General features: G+C 39.9%; 1 protein-coding gene across 14 annotated transcripts in view; it reads right to left on the reverse strand.

The window, feature by feature from the left end:
- LOC122435175 (phosphodiesterase 4D interacting protein) overlaps positions 1-17190 on the reverse strand; it is a 237069-nt gene that overhangs the window by 88372 nt on the left and 131507 nt on the right. For 13 of the 14 annotated variants that reach the window (XM_043459370.1, XM_043459377.1, XM_043459262.1 and 10 more), the window contains one exon: positions 15951-16068. In XM_043459370.1, the coding sequence (XP_043315305.1) occupies positions 15951-16068 (118 nt within the window). The remainder of the gene's footprint in view (positions 1-15950; positions 16069-17190) is intronic. The other variant, XM_043459169.1, reaches the window with a different exon arrangement.

The following is a 17190-nucleotide window of genomic DNA, read 5'->3' on the forward strand; positions in this document are numbered from 1 at the left end:
TAGGTTACACTCCATGGGGTCGCAAAGAGTTGGACACAACCAAACAACTGAGCACACACACACACACACACACACACCATACATTTATAATTGAAGTGAAGCATTTGTTAAGGTGAGACCTCGGGCTTTTGTGATGATTTAGAATAGGATGATGACTTCTAAAACTTATCAAAAGTACATAATAAAGGAAAATTTTACTGAGAACAATTTTCATATTATGATAAGCTATTAATGAATGTAATGAGTTAAGCAAATGATTAATTCTATATATCAGCAGTTTGCCCTCAAAATGAATCGACAAATGCATTCACAAGCACATATTTGCTGTCTATCCTAAGTCAAATCCCTTATATCTGGCCCTTAATTTCCTAATCTACAAAATAAACATATTGAAATTAAACAGTGGTTTTCCACCTTTGGCATGTATCAGAATCACTTGGAGGGCTTGTTAAAAGGTAGATTAACACATTTCTAATTCAGTTGGTCTGAGAAGGGGCCCAATAATGTGCATTCCCAACAGATTCTCAGATCATACAGATGCTGCTGAGAACCAAACAGAACTCTTTTAAAATGTATTCCAACACATCTCAGCCAAACGATCTGCAGATAAATGGGAAAACTCACTAAGGAAGAACTACATGCAAAACTGTTGAATTTAGAGAACTGTGTGCCCCTTTGGAATAAGATTCCTAAGTATTATTATGATCGGGATCTTTTGCACCATCTCTATTTTGATCTCCAAATCTGGGTGCCTGGGAAGATTCTCTTAGAACTGTAGCTACGTTTGTACTCCCTCTGTTGTAGTGTTTCTAAGACCTCATTCTGGGCTGGGAGGGAGTTTCCAAGAGGTGGAAAATCCCTATGTCCCAAACCAGTTGTATTAGATTTCATTACCCTAGTTTATGACATTGAAAACAGCTGTCATAATTACTAAAAACTATGCCCCCCCCCAAAAAAAAGTCATTCTGGCAGAGAAACAAAAGCAGATGAGGAAATATGAGAAGATCAAAGTCAAGCCAGTTAGACTCTATGGTAACGCCACAAGCATGTGCATGATTTCCTTCTGCTGGTTAGAAATCCTGAAGAAGACAGAAGCAATCATACTTTGCATTAATTAAACACACAGCATTTCAAAACAGTTGACTTAATACCAGGAGATTTGCAGTTCAACTACAGACTGCAGTAATATGGTTATCAGCAGAACTTATCTTAATATAGTAAACACTGCAGGCTTTCATGTTATTAAACATCCACAGCTGTTTAAATGAATTTCAAAATACTTGTTAATCAACTGATGAGCAAGAATTTATGCAAACTCAGTGTTTTGTTTTGTTTTTTTCTTCTGTCTTCAGGGAGCTTTCAGTTTAGTTGAAGGGGTGAGAATGTGCATGCTACAGTTAGAATAACTGATTGGTAAACTAAATGGTACTGACAACTTCAATGTAAGTGCAGAAAAAGTGGAGATAACTATGAGCTAATTCAGGTGAAGTGGACAAGAGTGGGACTTGAAATGGGTTTTAGGGTGGAGGAAACAAAGGAAAGGAAAAAAAGAGGAAGAAAATAAAAGTAAAAAAAAAAAAAGAAAAAGAGTAGAATCATGAAAAGTCTTGGGAGTTAGGTTAAATCTGGTGCTAGCCTGGCAGTAAAGAGGATTTTGTGGGACATCTGATCCTAATCCATGTATCTATAAGTACACTTTGTACATCTCAATAATTGCTCATTCAAAGAACATATATAAAGGGCCACCTGAAAACCAGACACTATACTATGGTGGGCCTTGGCAACTATAATTTGGTTAATGTTTGAGAAAGGCGAAAGAATTTGGACTTGGTGTTATGAATTTGAGCAAAGAATGATGTGATGAAAAGTTTATTTTAGGGAAATCAGATAACAGAATGGCTTTAAGAAGTTTTAACAGAAGTTTTAAGGACAGATTTTGGGATGGTTACAGGGAAGACTTGCTAAAAAACCCATTGCCATGATTCATATGTGAGATAATGTGGTACAGTACAAAAATGGAAAAAAAAGTGGTAAATATGAGTCATTTTGAAGGAATGAACAGCAGGACTTGATGCAGAGAGGATGAAAGGTTAAAAATGGTGATAAGGGTTTTGGTATGGAAGACTGGTAGAAAAATTGTCTAAACAGAAATGTGGGAGTTGAGGCCATATGCAAAGAGATTATACACAGTTTTATTTGGGATATACAGTACTTAGGGACTGAGGAGAAAACTAAGTGGAAAAACTAAGTAGAGCTCTTTCACAATCAAAACACAGGTGAGGGAATCCCCCAGCAGTCCAGTGACTAAGACTCACTGTAGGGGCCTGGGTTCAATCCCTGGTCAGGGAGCTAGGATTCCACAAGTCATGGGATACAGCCCAAAACAAAAGCAAGCAAACAAACAAAAAAAATTGACAACTTCCTGAACAGTCCAGTGATTCAGACCCTACTGGACTCTACTAGGAGGCCCAGGTTCTCCCTGGCCTAGGAACCAAGATCCTACATGCTGCACAATTTTACCAAAAATAAATAAGAAACAAATAGATAAAGATGAAAACTGGAACCAAAGAAACAAAAATAAAACTTAGAAGAAAAAAAAAACACACAGGTGAGAGGGGAATGGAGTTTCAAGAATGAGAGGGATAGTTAACATTGTCACTACCTGGACAAACTTCAGGAGGAATGAGATCAAGCATAAACTATTATCCACAACAGATTAGACTTGTAAACTAAAGAGGTGTCACCTTAACCTGTCATAATCCTTCCCTATTAAGCCAAATGCTAAATTCTTTTTGACCCTATTTCTGAGCATCTCTAGTGTGTTCAGAAATGTTGTTTCACATCTTCCCTACACTGTCCTTTTAGGGTTCTTAAAACCTGAAACCTGAATCATATTACACAGCCTTAGATTCTTAACTTTCTAATCATCCTGCATACTATTTCTAGAACATATATGGTAAAGATCCATAACTGTCCACAACCTATAGCATGTCCACTACCTACCTTTCCCTTCTCCAGGGATTGAACCATGGTCTCCTGCACTGCAGGCAAATTCTTTACCAGCTGAGCTACCAGGGAAGCCCTACTAACTACAGCATCCAAAACACTTAGCCTGGCATTTCAATATCTATACAAAAATATCCTAACCTATTTTCCTTTCAGCTCATCTCACATTTCTTCCCTGATCAAATGGTGACATGGTAAATTTTTGAATATAGATGTATTACCTATATACCCCCACCCACCTCTTTCCTAAGTCTGATAGTTAAAGCCCTTACCATTCCCTTGACTAGTTTTTTGCAGAGCAAAGAACCGAGGTGGACTAAAGTCAAATGCATTTCCTGACTTGGATAAACTTTTAAACCCACTGAAAAGATTAAGCCAGGTGTCCCAGTGTGGAAAAGAAAAAGAGATAAATGTCTTTGAGGTCAACAAAAGAGGAAAGGGTGAATTTTCACCCAAATCAGGAAGAGAACGGGGTGGAGGTGGGAGGTCAAAGAGAAACAGGGACCCACCTCCATTATTAGTGTCCTGCAGAAGCAGCCGGACCTGAGCGGAGAAGGCCTGGGTGACCTGGGGAGGATAAAGTCTAGTCTAGGCTCTACCAGAGTCCACTTAGGATTGGTAGAACTGTGTGTGCTATGGCAGGGGTGCTTCATCGGTGAACCAATGATCAGAGAGTCTCCTTGATGCTTTTGACACCTGATAAAGCCTAGGGTCCATCACATAACTGAGAGAGTGGGGAGGAGGAAGTACCAAATGAATGGAATTTAATTTCCCACCAGCCTGACTAGGATAAAGACTCAGGGTAACATTAAATTGATTTAAGGAAAGTAATGTGGTATTTCCTGCATAAGTGAATTTGTAAATTCAGAGTCAACACCCACTATGAACCTTTTGTAGGTGTTCAATGAGAGTGAGTCAGTCCTAGGCCATTTTCACCTGTCTTTTCATTCTCTTTCAATATCATCTCAGCCTTTCCCATCTTGGTATTAACAACTTCCAATTTATATTTTTGATACTGTGATAGGCTTCCCTGATGGCTCAGATGGTAAAGAATCTGCCTGCAGTGCAGGAGACCTGGGTTCGATCCCTGGGATCTTCCCTGGGTTGGGAAGATCCCCCTGGAGGAGGGCATGGTAACCCACTCCAGTATTCTTGCCTCAAGAATCCCCATGGACAGAGGAGCCTGGCAAGTTGCAGTCCATGGGGTCTCAGAGAGTCAGATATGACTGAGTGACTAAGCACACACAGCCTTTTCCATCTTTGTATTAATAACTTCACACTTATATTTGTGATACTGTGATTTATAATAATATATATTTGGTTTGTCCCTCTTTCTGGCACAGAATCCTAAATCTTTGGCATTTCCTAAAAGATGACAGTGATAAAGGTGTCTTTTATTATGTTAATGAGGTGACTCAAAGCGTGTGATAGTCACCAGAAGAACATGATTCTTATTGTTGTTCAGTCACTAAATCCTGTCCTACTCTTGGCAACCCCATGGACTGCAGCACGCCAGACTTCCCTGTCCTTCATTATTTTCCCGTTTGCTCAAACTCATGTCCATTGTGTCGGTGATGCCATTCAACCATTTAACCCTCTGTGGTCCCCCTCTCCTGCCCTCAATCTTTCCCAGCATCAGGGTCCTTTCCAATTAGTTGGTTCTTAGCATCTGGTGGCCAAAGTATTGGAGCTTCACTTTCAGCATCAGTCTTACCAATGAATATTCAGGGTTGATTTCCTTTAGGATTAATAGGTTTGATCTCCTTGCTGTCCAACATACTCTCAAGAATTTTCTCCAGCACCACAATTCAAAACCACCAATTCACTGCTCAGTTTTCTTAATGGTCCAACTCTCACATCTCTATATGACTACTGGATAAACTGTAACTTTGACTATATGAACCTTTGTCGGCAAAGTGATGTCTCTGCTTTTTAATACACTCTCTAGGTTTGTCATAGCTTTTCTTCCAAGGAGGAAGTGTCTTTTAATTTCATGGCTGCAGTCACCGTCTGCAGTGATTTTGGAGCCCAAGAAAATAAAATCTGTCACTGTTTCCATTGTTTCCCCGTTCTATTTGCCATGAAGTGATAGGGACAGATAAATGATCTTAGTTTTTTGAATGCTGACTTTTAAGCCAGCTTTTTCACTCTCTTCTTTCACCCTCATCAAAAGACTCTTTAGTTCCTCTTTACATTCTGCCATTAGAGTGGTATCATCTATATATCTGAGGTTGTTGATATTTCTCCTGACAATCTTCATTCCAGCTTGAGATTCATCCAACCTGGCATTCTGCATGGTGTACTCTGCATAAAAGTTAAATAAGCAGGGTGACAATATACAGCCTTGACATACTCCTTTCTCAGTTTTAACCAGTCCAATGTTCTATGTCCAGTTCTAACTGTTGCTTTTGATCTGCATACAGGTTTCTCAGGAAACAGGTAAGGTAATCTGGTAGAATTTTCAGTCCTATCCCCAATCTTCAGGGAAGGGAAAAAGACCTGAAGTCTGTTGATCACCAATGGCCAATGATCCAGTCAATCATGCTTTTGTAATGAAACCTCCATAAAAACCCAAGAGGACTGGATTCAGACAGCTTTTGTGTTGGTGAATGCCTGGAAATTCAGGGAGAGTACTATGCCTGGTGAAGGAAGGCTTGGGAGCTCCACACCCCTTCCCATATACCTTGCCCAATGCATATCTCCCATCTTGTTGTTGCTGGGTTATATCCTTAAACAATAAACCAGTGATGCAGTAAGTAAACTGTTTCTCTTAGTTCTGTGAGCAGCTCTGGCAAATTAATCTAACCCAAGGAGGGGGTTGTATCACGTGAACCTCTAATTTCTAGCAAGTCGGTCATGCAAGTTGGTCATACATGTAACAGTCTGTACTTGTGACTGGTGTCTGAAGTCCAAGGAGGAGGCCATTGAAACTTCTTATCTATTGCTGGCCAGAGGCACAGATGATAAAGTGGGATTTGTAACCATTGTCTGAATCCCCAGGGGTTGGAGGGAGAGGGACAGAGGGGTCACTGAGAGGGGTGTGGAGGCAGTCCTTAAGGTGAGACTGAATCCTTAACTGTGGGCTCTGATGCTGTCTCCAGGTAGATAGTATCAGAATTGAGTTGAATTCTCGGACACTCTGCTACGTCTAATAATGGCTCAGTGTTACGTGGGAAGTGCTCCTGCTCTGAACACACATGTTGCAATTGGTAGTCAGAACCACTAAAAGAATATCTTTATCCCAGAATGCTCCTCTGAGTTCAACTCTCATATGGCCAACTACGATTTGTACCTGCAACTATATGTGTCAGAGACATCTCAAAATTATCCCAGGAAAGATGGAATTCTTTTTTGCCATCTTCCCTTTACCTATAGTGCCTCCCCCTCTTTCCTCCTAATTATCTATTAAGGATCATGGGAACTATGAATTGGGAGCTAAACCTGACCCCCACCTGTTTTTGTAAATAAAGTTTTATTGGAACACTGCTATGCCAAGTCCTTCATGTATTGTGTATGGCTGGTCTTGTGCTACAATGGCAGAAATCTTATGGCCTATAAAGTCTAAATTATTTCTATCTGGTCTTTGATAGTGTGCCAGTCCTTGCTCTTTTATCTTTTCTCAATGTATTTATCACAATTTGCAATTATTTGCTTGATTATGTGGTTATTTAGCTCCCTTATTAGAATATAAGCTCCCTGAGGGGAAGGACTCTACCATGCTTATTCTTATGGTTTTTCCAGCACTTAATCGCACCAGTGTCTGGCTATGGTAGGCACTCAATAAACAGTCACTGACTGAATTACATGAGTGAATGAATGAATGAATAAATGAATGAATCGCTTGCGTGCATGCCAAGTTACTTCAGTCATGTCTGACTCTGCAATCCCATGGACTGTAGCCTGCCAGGCTCCTCTGTTCACGGGATTCTCCAGGCAAGAATAACTGGAGTGGGTTGCCATTTCCTTCTCCAGGCAATCTTCCCGACCCAGGGATCAAACCCGTGTCTCTTATTTCTCCTGCACTGTCACTGTCAGGTCATTATATCTTAAAATTTTATTTCATTCTTTTGTTGTTGTTGTTCAGTCACTAAATTGTTTCTGATTCTTTGCAGCCCCATGAACTGCTGCATGCCACACTCTGTCCTGGAGGACACTATCTCCCAGAGTTTGCTCAAATTCATGTCTATTGAGTCAGTGATGCCATTCAACCATCTCATCCTTTGCTGCCCCCATCGCCTCTGGCCTTCAATCTTCCCCAGAGTTAGGGTCTTTTCCAGTGAGTTGGTGCTTTGCATCAGGTGGCCAAAGTATTGGAGCCTTCGTTCTTTTGCCTTAGCACAAATCTTTCATTCTTGGTTACCCCCTAGCAACCTCATATCTTAAGTAATCGAGTTCCATAATAGTTAGTCCTCTCACCTTCTTTCTCTTCTACTCATTCCTTCTTCCAGATTAATCTTTCTAAAACATCTCAATATATCACTTTCCTGCATAGTAGTCTGGAGACCTAAGGACTTAACCCACAATTATAAACTTCTTGACCTGCCATCTAAGGTCCTCTGACTCCAGCATTATCCTATCTTTCCAGCCTAAACTCACTGTCTCCCTGCACATCCTCACTATTCCAACTACTGCTTCCTTACCCTGAGATTCCCTACCTCTCTCTTACCTGCTTGTAACATTCTTTCCCACTGTTACCACCTCCACTTGTCAAAGCCCTATCCAGCCTCAAGCATTTCCTTTAAGTTGCCTTTCTTAGTCCCCTCATATCTTTCTCTTGTATGAACTTCCAAAGCACTTTTTATACCCATAGTAATATGTGTGCCATTTTGCCTTCTCCCCTTAGGCAGGTAAGCTCCTTAAGAAGAGGAACCACATTTAACTCATCGTATTATCTTCTGAGGTACTCCACTGGGTGAATAAATAAATTGATGTCTATTATTTTTTTAATCTCTTATTAAATTCCTGTTTATTTCTTACAGACCAGAATCTTCACTGCCCACGCAGCCCCTTAGATTTTTTTCCTTTCTCCTCTGCCTTGTATTTTGTTTCCATCACAGATTTTCTTATCTTCCAATCAGATTGTAATCCCTAGAGGTCAGAGACTAACTTTATGTTTTTGTCTTCCTTCACCTTACAGTACCTTGTGCATTGTAAGTGCTCAGTAAATAAAGCTGCAAAGAAACCCCTCATTTTTCTACCTCCTCTCCTGCTCTAGCAGAACTATGGTTGCCTTGGGTGATAAAGCCTATTTCTGAGACACATTACCAGTGAAGGCTTGTCTGGAAGACACCGACGTTGAATGAGGATTTATAAATGAGTCTCTAGCTTCAATTTCATCAGCTTAAGAAGGGGATACTGAAAAACTGCTCTAAAAAAAAAAAAAAAAAAAAATCTCCTTACATAAAGTTGGCTAGAGCTGCCTGAGCTGCTAATCCCTGCAAGGTTTTCTGTCTCTGCCTTGAGCATTAGAGTGCATTCTTGCCTAAACCTTCTACATCAGATGTCTCCATGGTAACACTGGAATGTTTGCTATTTTAGGAAATATGCCTCACTGCATGCAGTGATATTTACATTAGGTTCCAAACGAGGCATAAATGCAATGGCTCGAGCATCTGCTGCTTTGTGTGAGGAGGACGGTCCTGATGGCTTAATGGACGACTCCCCCAAGCCTGTTGTCCTGTGTCATTTTTTAGGCCAACCACAGTGTAATCACACATTAACAAATGGTGTTTCTATAATACTGGTGGGGGGGGAATGGAGAGGAGAAAAAAAGAAACAAAGCCAGAATTTCTCTAGATATTCCTTTGCAAGGATATTATCTACCCTCCTGCCTTCATACCCTTCAGGTCCGGTTTCATTTAAAAAGTTCTTTTAAATAAAGCTTCTACCATTCCATAGAAAGGGGCTACCCTGATGGCTCAGCAGATAAAGAATCCGCCTGCAATGCAGCAGATGTGGATTCAATGCTAGGTCATGGAAGATCCCCTGGAAGAGTAAATGGCAACCCATTCTAGTATCCTTGCCTGAAAAATCCCATGGACACAGGAGTCTGGCAGGCTACAGTCCAAAGGGTCACAACGAGTCAGATGTGACTGAGCAGGCACATTGATTCTGAAGAAGAGAATAATATCAATAACCAGAACAACTGACAGCTTTCATCTGCAACTTTGTGGATACCTTCACTAAGGAAGAGAAAAACACTTTGTAAACTGCACTTTATTAGGTTTTCTGAGTCCCTAGTAAGAAAGATGTAGACAAGCTCCATCATGAAGCTCCTGAGCACTCTGGTCACAACATGCTGTTGATCCGAATGCACATGGAGCACTGAAAGCAAACATGGAGTGTTCTCAATCCATGGCATGTCAAGCTTGCGGTATTTTTGTTGTTGTTGTTCTATGAAGTTAATTATATAAAAGAAGTTCATAAGTATTCTACAGGTACAATCCAGCTAAAAGGGATGCTAATAAAGAATCCGCCTACCAAACTGGAGACGCGGGTTCGATCCCTGGGTTGGAAAGGAGAAGGAAATGGCAACCCACTCCAGTATTCTTGCCTGGAAAATCCCATGGACAGAGGAGCCTGGTGGGCTATAGTCTGTAGGGTTGCAAAGAGTCGGACACAACTTAGAGACAACAACAGCGCACAATGTTCTGGTAGAATGAAAAAGGGAAAAAGCTAGAGGGATAGTAAAATAAATTCAATCAAATAATTTTTATCAAAACTGTCTTTCTTATTTGAGGAAGATTCTGAAGTAAACTTTAGAGATTTTGTTCTCTGAAGCTCAGAGATTATTCCTCAGTCTAGACTTTCATACTGGGATTACATGAGAAGTATAATATTTATCTATGGGAGGAGGGGTAAGATGAGTGTCTTACATTTGAATAACTCAAACCTAGAAGTGTATGAGTTGTAAGCTGTCTTTCTTCTGAAGCCCAGGTGCGGAGTTCCCAGTTGGGAGGGGCTGGGAGGAGGTGGAGGAAGTAAATCACTCCTCAGAACTCAAGCTCTGTGGTTCCCTAACATCTGTAAGGGGTTTTGGGGATAGCTTTGCTGGAGATGAAAAAATTCTTCAGTCTCTGTGGAGCAGGCCCAGAGCTTAGAAATTTAACTTGTGTCTTTCACATTGTGGAGATGTGGCTCCTGTGGTGACAAGTGGCATGGCAGATTACAGTTTGAGTATAATACAGTAGAACTAAGATGCTGCTATTGTTAGCAAACAAGGATAACACCTTGTTTGATAACTGAAGCATCAAGAACTTCAGTTCAATTCAGTTCAGTCGCTCAGTCATGTCTGACTGTTTGCAGCACACCAGGCCTCCTTGTCCATCACCAGCTCCTGGAGTTTACCCAAACTCATGTCCATTGAGTTGGTGATGCCATCCAACCATCTCATCCTCTGTTGTCCCCTTCTCCTCCCGCCTTCAATCTTTCCCAGCATCAGGGCTTGGGGTGTCATAAATAAAGAGTTGTCACACATCACTGTATAGGCAAAGTGCTCTATAACTGGTTTTATAATATTCTTTACCTTTATCTAATTCACAGAATGGGCTAGGTTGAAGCAGTTAATAGCTGCACTGAACCATGATTTGCTATCCCAAGTGCATGCATGTCCAACTCTGTGTGACCCTATAGACTGTAGCCCGCCAGGCTCCTCTGTCCATGGAATTCTCCAGGCAAGAATACTGGAGTGGGCTGCTGTTTCCTCCTCCAGGGAATCTTTCCAATCCAGGGACTGAACCAGGGTCTTATTTGACTCACTCTTGCATTGGCAGGCAGATTCTTTACCACCTGGGAGATGACATCAATGATCTGCTCAGTCAATCCTGCATCTAAACAACCACCAGGATTGTCTTTGTACAATGCCACTTCAAAGGCTTTTATTCCCTTTGCTTATTTTTTTTTTTTAATTTTTAGCTCTTCATTACCTAGAACAGCAGTCCCCAACCTTTCTGACACCTGGGGATAATTTCGTGGAAGACAATTGTTCCATGGACTAGGGGTTGGGGGGATGGTTTCAGGATGATTCAAGCTCATTACATTTATTGTGCACTTTATTTCTAATCTAATTCTACCACTGATCTGGTAGGAGGTACCATTCTGCAGCCCAGAGATTGGGAACCCCGCGCCTAGAACATGAAGTCCTTAGCTTGACATTTATGGGACTTTCCAGCTACATATTCCATCATTCTTCAACACTTAACATATACTTGGTAACACCAATGACTCCCAATTCCTTGAGTGTGTTCCATACCATTGTACATATTGTTTCCATGCCTAGAATGCCCTTCTCCTACTGTCTGCCTAGGGTACTCAGCCTTTAAAGCCCCAGGTCCAGGCTGACTTCCAAGTGAAGCTTTCTCTGACATCCAAAGATATGATCTCTTTCCTCTCTGGGTCCTCTTAGCACTATGAGTATATTTCTTATATTTCTCTCCATTTGTCATGCTGCATTTTAATACTTTGTTTATATGCCAATCACTTATTAGATTTTAAACCCTTTGAAGGCCAGGATTCCTAGACCAGTGGTTCTTATCAAGCAGCCATATCCTAGAATGCATTGAAAATCTGTGGGACATTTCTTGTTTCAATGATGAGTGAGGCTAAGGGTACAACATAACTGGCAATAGGCAGGACAGAGCCTTGTCCCAAAATCTGAATGACTTTCAAATGTTCCACTGGGCACTAATGGAAGTAATCAAATTGTTTACATAATCATCTGAATCTAGGACTTAATTCTGTTGTATTTTGGAACCCAACTTTAATATACTCTGAATCTTCTATGAATTAAACTGATATGTAAATTAAAGGAGGATTATGTTAGTTCTTTATTGGAAATTTTACCAAGAACTTTTCACCTTGACGTTGCCACTTGCTGTTTTTGAATTGCCAATGTAACATACCTGCATTAGACTGTATTTGAAGCTGTGACTCCACATACAAGCATCTGCTTATTTCTTTATAGCCTTTAATAAAGATGTGTCTTAAAATTTACATATTAATATGACACTGATGTATTATAAATTAATCTTTTTTTATGTTTCATGTAGTTCAGTATCTAATTTACTGGGTTACTCTGAGACTTAAAATGAGTTAATATATAGGGTATTTACAGTAGCACCTGGCACATAGAAAATGCTACCATATGTGCTGATGTTATTACTATAGAAAAGTTGTTGAATACTCATTGATAAATATTTTAAATTATACTTGGAATAGGTATTAAGAAATCCTGTGACTTTACTTTTAGGTCTTAATATTATAATAATCTGAACCATTAGAATATGACTACATGATCCCAAGATGTTATAGAAAGTGCTTCAGTATTTTTTTGTGTGTCTAGGAGACTAAAATGAGATTATGATTCTCATTGTGAGCAGTTTACCCTGAAGGATTCACACTCTGTTGTGGTCTTCCTGGGGAGCAATAACACAAACTGGTAACTTTGAGTTTGGTCTTTGCCTATGAACCAGTTTTTCTATGTGCAAGGGTAACAAGTCCAAAGGGATAACTGTGACCATTAATCTCACAAATATGCTATATTTAATCATTTTATCTTTGTCTTTCGTAAGACAAAGATAGTTACAATGTGAGTCAAGTCTGCAATATCTAACTCAATCACTATGTCTTTTTAGCTGCTACTCATTTTAAGAATAGCCTTACTCTCTTCCAGGTTGTTGACATGAATAATGACAACAGTAGTTACCATGTTTTGAGCCCTGTTGGGCACTATACATATATTATTTCTAACCCTTACAAAGAGATGAACATTGCAGAGGAGGAAATTGTACTTGGAAGGGGTATGTAACTTGTTCAAGGCCATTCATCTGAAAAGTGTTTATGTTGGAATCAAATGCCAAAACCTGAGCTCATTCTTTCATACCACTCTGCTTCCTTAATTAAAACTCAAGAGACTTCATATTAGAATCGGTTCTTGAAGGACCAAGATTATTTCTCTAAAAGGACTTGACTGTATCCTTTCATTATGACAATCTGAACCACTTGAGCGTGGCTAAATAGTCCCAAGCTAAATATAGTCCCAAATTTCAAATTTCTTTCTGTTTACGCCATAGAATATAAGACAGAAACACTGTGACCAAAACATTGTTTTCTTTTGGAACCTGGACACACATTGAGAGAAGTTTTCAGAGGATTATCTGAATGCTCACTATAAAGCTGACTCTCTGGCCAGTCTTCTTTGGGCTGTCTAAAGAAGATAATTGGGCTTCCCAGGTGGTTCAGTGGTAAAGAACCCACCCGCCTGCCAATGCAGGAGACTCGGGTTCAACTTCTGGGTCAGGAAGATCCCTTGGAGAAGGAAATGATAATACGAAATAATTCTATGCATACTGAGCAGCACTTGGTGCCAATTTATTTTTTCCTTCATAAGGCACAGACCTAAAGAGAGTAACTAGAAAGTGAACTATGGGAGGCTTTCTCTCCTCCACATTTGAGAGGACCTACTGTCAGAGGCCCTCTGTGGCAGAGCTTTCCATCTTGGGTGTTCTGGACAACACCTAAAAAAGTGGCCCACCCCTGTGCTGAGATGTCATGCCTTCAGGTCTCAGGTGGTGGATGGGTCAGAAGGTAGGCACAGGTAATCACCTCTAACGATGACCAGCCTCAGTCACTTACTTCAGAGTAACAGAGACTCAATCATCTCCTATGAAACTGAGCTTTCTATGCAAAAGGTTGGGAAATACTGATTGACAGAATTCACAGCACTATGTGATCAAGTGTACAAAATGTTGGGCAATAACAATAATAAATTTTTATAGGTCCCAGCAACATTAAAGAAGCATATCAAGCTAGAAGAATTTATATGACTTGATGCATTTCTTATCTCTGCTCACCCAATGTTATTATCCTCTAGACACTGTACTTAACTTATTCTAAGCATTCCTTTAGGATAGATTGGTAAATAATTTAGTCTTTTTGAAATTATAATTTTTCTGTTCTTCAAGTCTGTTTTAAAAACTGATACCAACTCAAATCCCCTTATTAGCATTCAAATATTGAACAACATATACTCATTTCAGTGCTTACCAAAGATACTAATGAAAATAAGTGTGTGTACATAAATATATCACATCAATGTGTCTGTAAATATAAAACTAGAACAATGAGAGTGATTTTATTTCAGAATTTACATGAGCATTTTTCTTTGAAAGTACTTATCTTGGGGACTATACACTTTCCCCAATGATGCTGAACTCAGAATGTCAAAATTATAGGATCCTTTGGAGATTATTTGGGCTAATTTTTCCCATTTTACACATATGGAGGATAAGAAGTGATGTATCCATAGCAGTGACTATTCATAGTTAATAAAGAAAGAATCAGGACAGAAATCCAGTTCTTCTAATTTCCAACCAAGTTATTTCAAATTTTAAAATGTTGCGGGATCTTCCATATATTTCAATATGTATCCTGCAAAAAGCCTATGAACTTTAATTTTTACTCATATCTATCAAATTACATGTATGCACATCATTTTCTGAGTTTTTTAAGCAGAGCTTTCCAACCAAAATGGATTTAGAGTCCAAAGGGTTGATAGTGCAGTCAAGATAGTGATTTCTTCTGCCCTCAATTGTGGTCTAAGCACCCAGGCTGGCCACTTTCAAGTGAGAAGCTCCACCCATTTCTGCCACCCCTTATAAATATTATCATTTGCTACTATTTAAAACCATAATTAATGAATAAATTTATTGCAGGGTCTCAATTTTAAAAACTGCATTTCTTTTATACTGGTCATAGCTATTGAAAACATTTTTTTGCTTATTTGAATTTTCAGATTTTATTTTATGTAATTGCTATTTATGACTTGAGTAATAAAAAAGCAGTTGATAATGAGGAAAATGAGAAAAAGTCACTTAAGCAACTTGATTATGTTGTAAATCATGTCATTTTCTACATGTTTATTATTATTAGCTATTTTTTGTCCTGATATAGGAAAGGTGGAAAACACTGCTTTATACTCATTGTTAGCCCTGCTCTTTTCAACCTGATTCCAACCTTTATATATGTGACCAATAAATTAAATTGCACATTTTACTTCATCGTTGATCTAAGATTTGTAAGAATACTTAGTAATTGTTTATGTTGCTTGAGCAGATGGATCCTAGAGTTCCTTCAGAAAGTATATTTTTAGTAAATTAAAAGTTGAATGAAGAAGATGAGCTCCTTCTGAGGTAACCTCCAAGAACCACCACACAGATTAATGCAATTACTTTCACAGCGGTGAGGGTTCTCTGCTCAATACTAAAACCACACTGCCTTCTCTATAACTATACATAACTCAGTGTGGCAGGCAGAATCCTGACACAGTCCCTGTGATCATCACCTCCTGGTATCCACACCTTTGTATAATCCCCACTCCTTGAATGTGGAGAGACCCGTAACTTGCTTCTAACCAATAGAAAATGGCAAAGGTGAGGGATATCACTACATAGTTACGCAACATTATATGGCAAAAGGGAAGGGGTGTGGCAGATGTAATTAAGATCCCTACTCAGTTGACTTTAAGTTAACCAAAAGGGATAGTACACTGATGGCTTGACTTAATCAGGTGAACCCCTTCAAAGAGTGTAGAGAAGTAAGAGACTCTCTCCACTACTGCTGTGAAGAAGCTAGCTGCCATAACTTCTACAATCACACAGCAATCTTCTTCCAACAACCTGAGGGAGCTTAGAAGTGGATTGTTCCCTAAGTGAGCCTCCGGCTGAGAAAGCAGCCCAGCTGACACCTTGATTTCAGACTTGTGAGACCCTGAGCAGAAAAGTCAGCTAAGTCATGCCTGGACTCTTGATAATAAATACATGTTGTTTTGAACCACTGAGTTTGCAGTCATTGCTTACACAGCAATAGAAGACTAATACATTTATATGTAACGTTGGGCTCCTAAAGGCATGAAGCAGGTGCCTCAGGAAGTCCAGCCCAAACCTCACCTGCACTTCCATGTCAGCCGGCTCCTCCAACAGACGGAGCAGTTGTTGTTTCTCTTGAGACAGCTGTTCTACAAGCTTCTCCTGTGCAGCCAGGCTCTGACTCAGTTCTTCAATTCTTCTGGAGCAAAGAAAAAGTAAGAACAGTTATGGCCATGATACATTACTAACTTTATTTTTCAACCCACTCCAAAGATAGCATGGTCTGGTACAGTAAGTTTTTACCTTTTTAAAATCATTGATACTTTTCTTCAGTAAGCCATGCATTCTCTGCCCCAGCCCCCCAACATATACACAAATGAGTTTTTTGCTTACATTGTCATAATGTAAGGTTCATAGACCTCCTGAAGCCAATCCACAGATCTATAGACCATAAGTATAAAACTCTCAGAAGTTGTGGGTCTTTTTGTTTATTTGTTATTGTTGTTGCAGTTAAAAGAACAATTATCAAGTAACCATTATATATATGGGCTTCCCAGGTAGCACGGTGGTAAAGAATCCACCTGCCAATGCAGGAGACAAGAGATGTGGGTTTGATCCCTGGGTAGGGAAGATCCCCTGGAGGAGGGCATGGCAACCCACTCCAGTATTCTCACCTGAAGAATCTCTGAAGAGGAGCCTGGTGGGCTACAGTCCATGGGGTCGAAAAAGAGTCAGACATGACTGGGCACACATACACACATTATGTATATAATTCAATGCATCCCGAAGGTACTGGTGATATAAAGTTGGAAAACACACAATCTCTACAGAAAGTTAACTTTTTTGGTGTGTGTGCCAAGGGTCTGGGGAATAGGAGTCACAGATAAATCAACAGATAGACTATAATAAGTGCTACCCTACCAGAGGTATGGGTACCTCATGACAGTGAGTACTGTCATGGAGCTACAGGAAGAAACATAAAGAAGTCATTCGTTTGACTTGGAGGAGCCTGGGGGGAAGCTCAGGACAAGAGATTTTGAAGACTGGGTTGTTTTATAGGCTCAGAGGAAGGAGTTTAAATAAAGGGATGAAGGCATGAAGATACAAGATATATGGGAAAGAGTTGGTAGCAGGGGAAAGGCTGGTGGGAAGAGACAATGGCTAGAGAAGAGGCTGGAAATTCAGACCAGAATTCAGTTGTCAAAGACTGCATGCTGTGCTGATGTATATAAACCCAGGTTCAAATCAACAGTTTTGTGCAAGGCATATCTTGCTGTTTCTCTGTGTATAAGTCTGAGTACTAGAGATACCTGTCCTTGGA

The sequence above is a fragment of the Cervus canadensis genome, chromosome 2 (assembly GCF_019320065.1).
Source record: "Cervus canadensis isolate Bull #8, Minnesota chromosome 2, ASM1932006v1, whole genome shotgun sequence".
Taxonomy (NCBI): domain Eukaryota; kingdom Metazoa; phylum Chordata; class Mammalia; order Artiodactyla; family Cervidae; genus Cervus; species Cervus canadensis.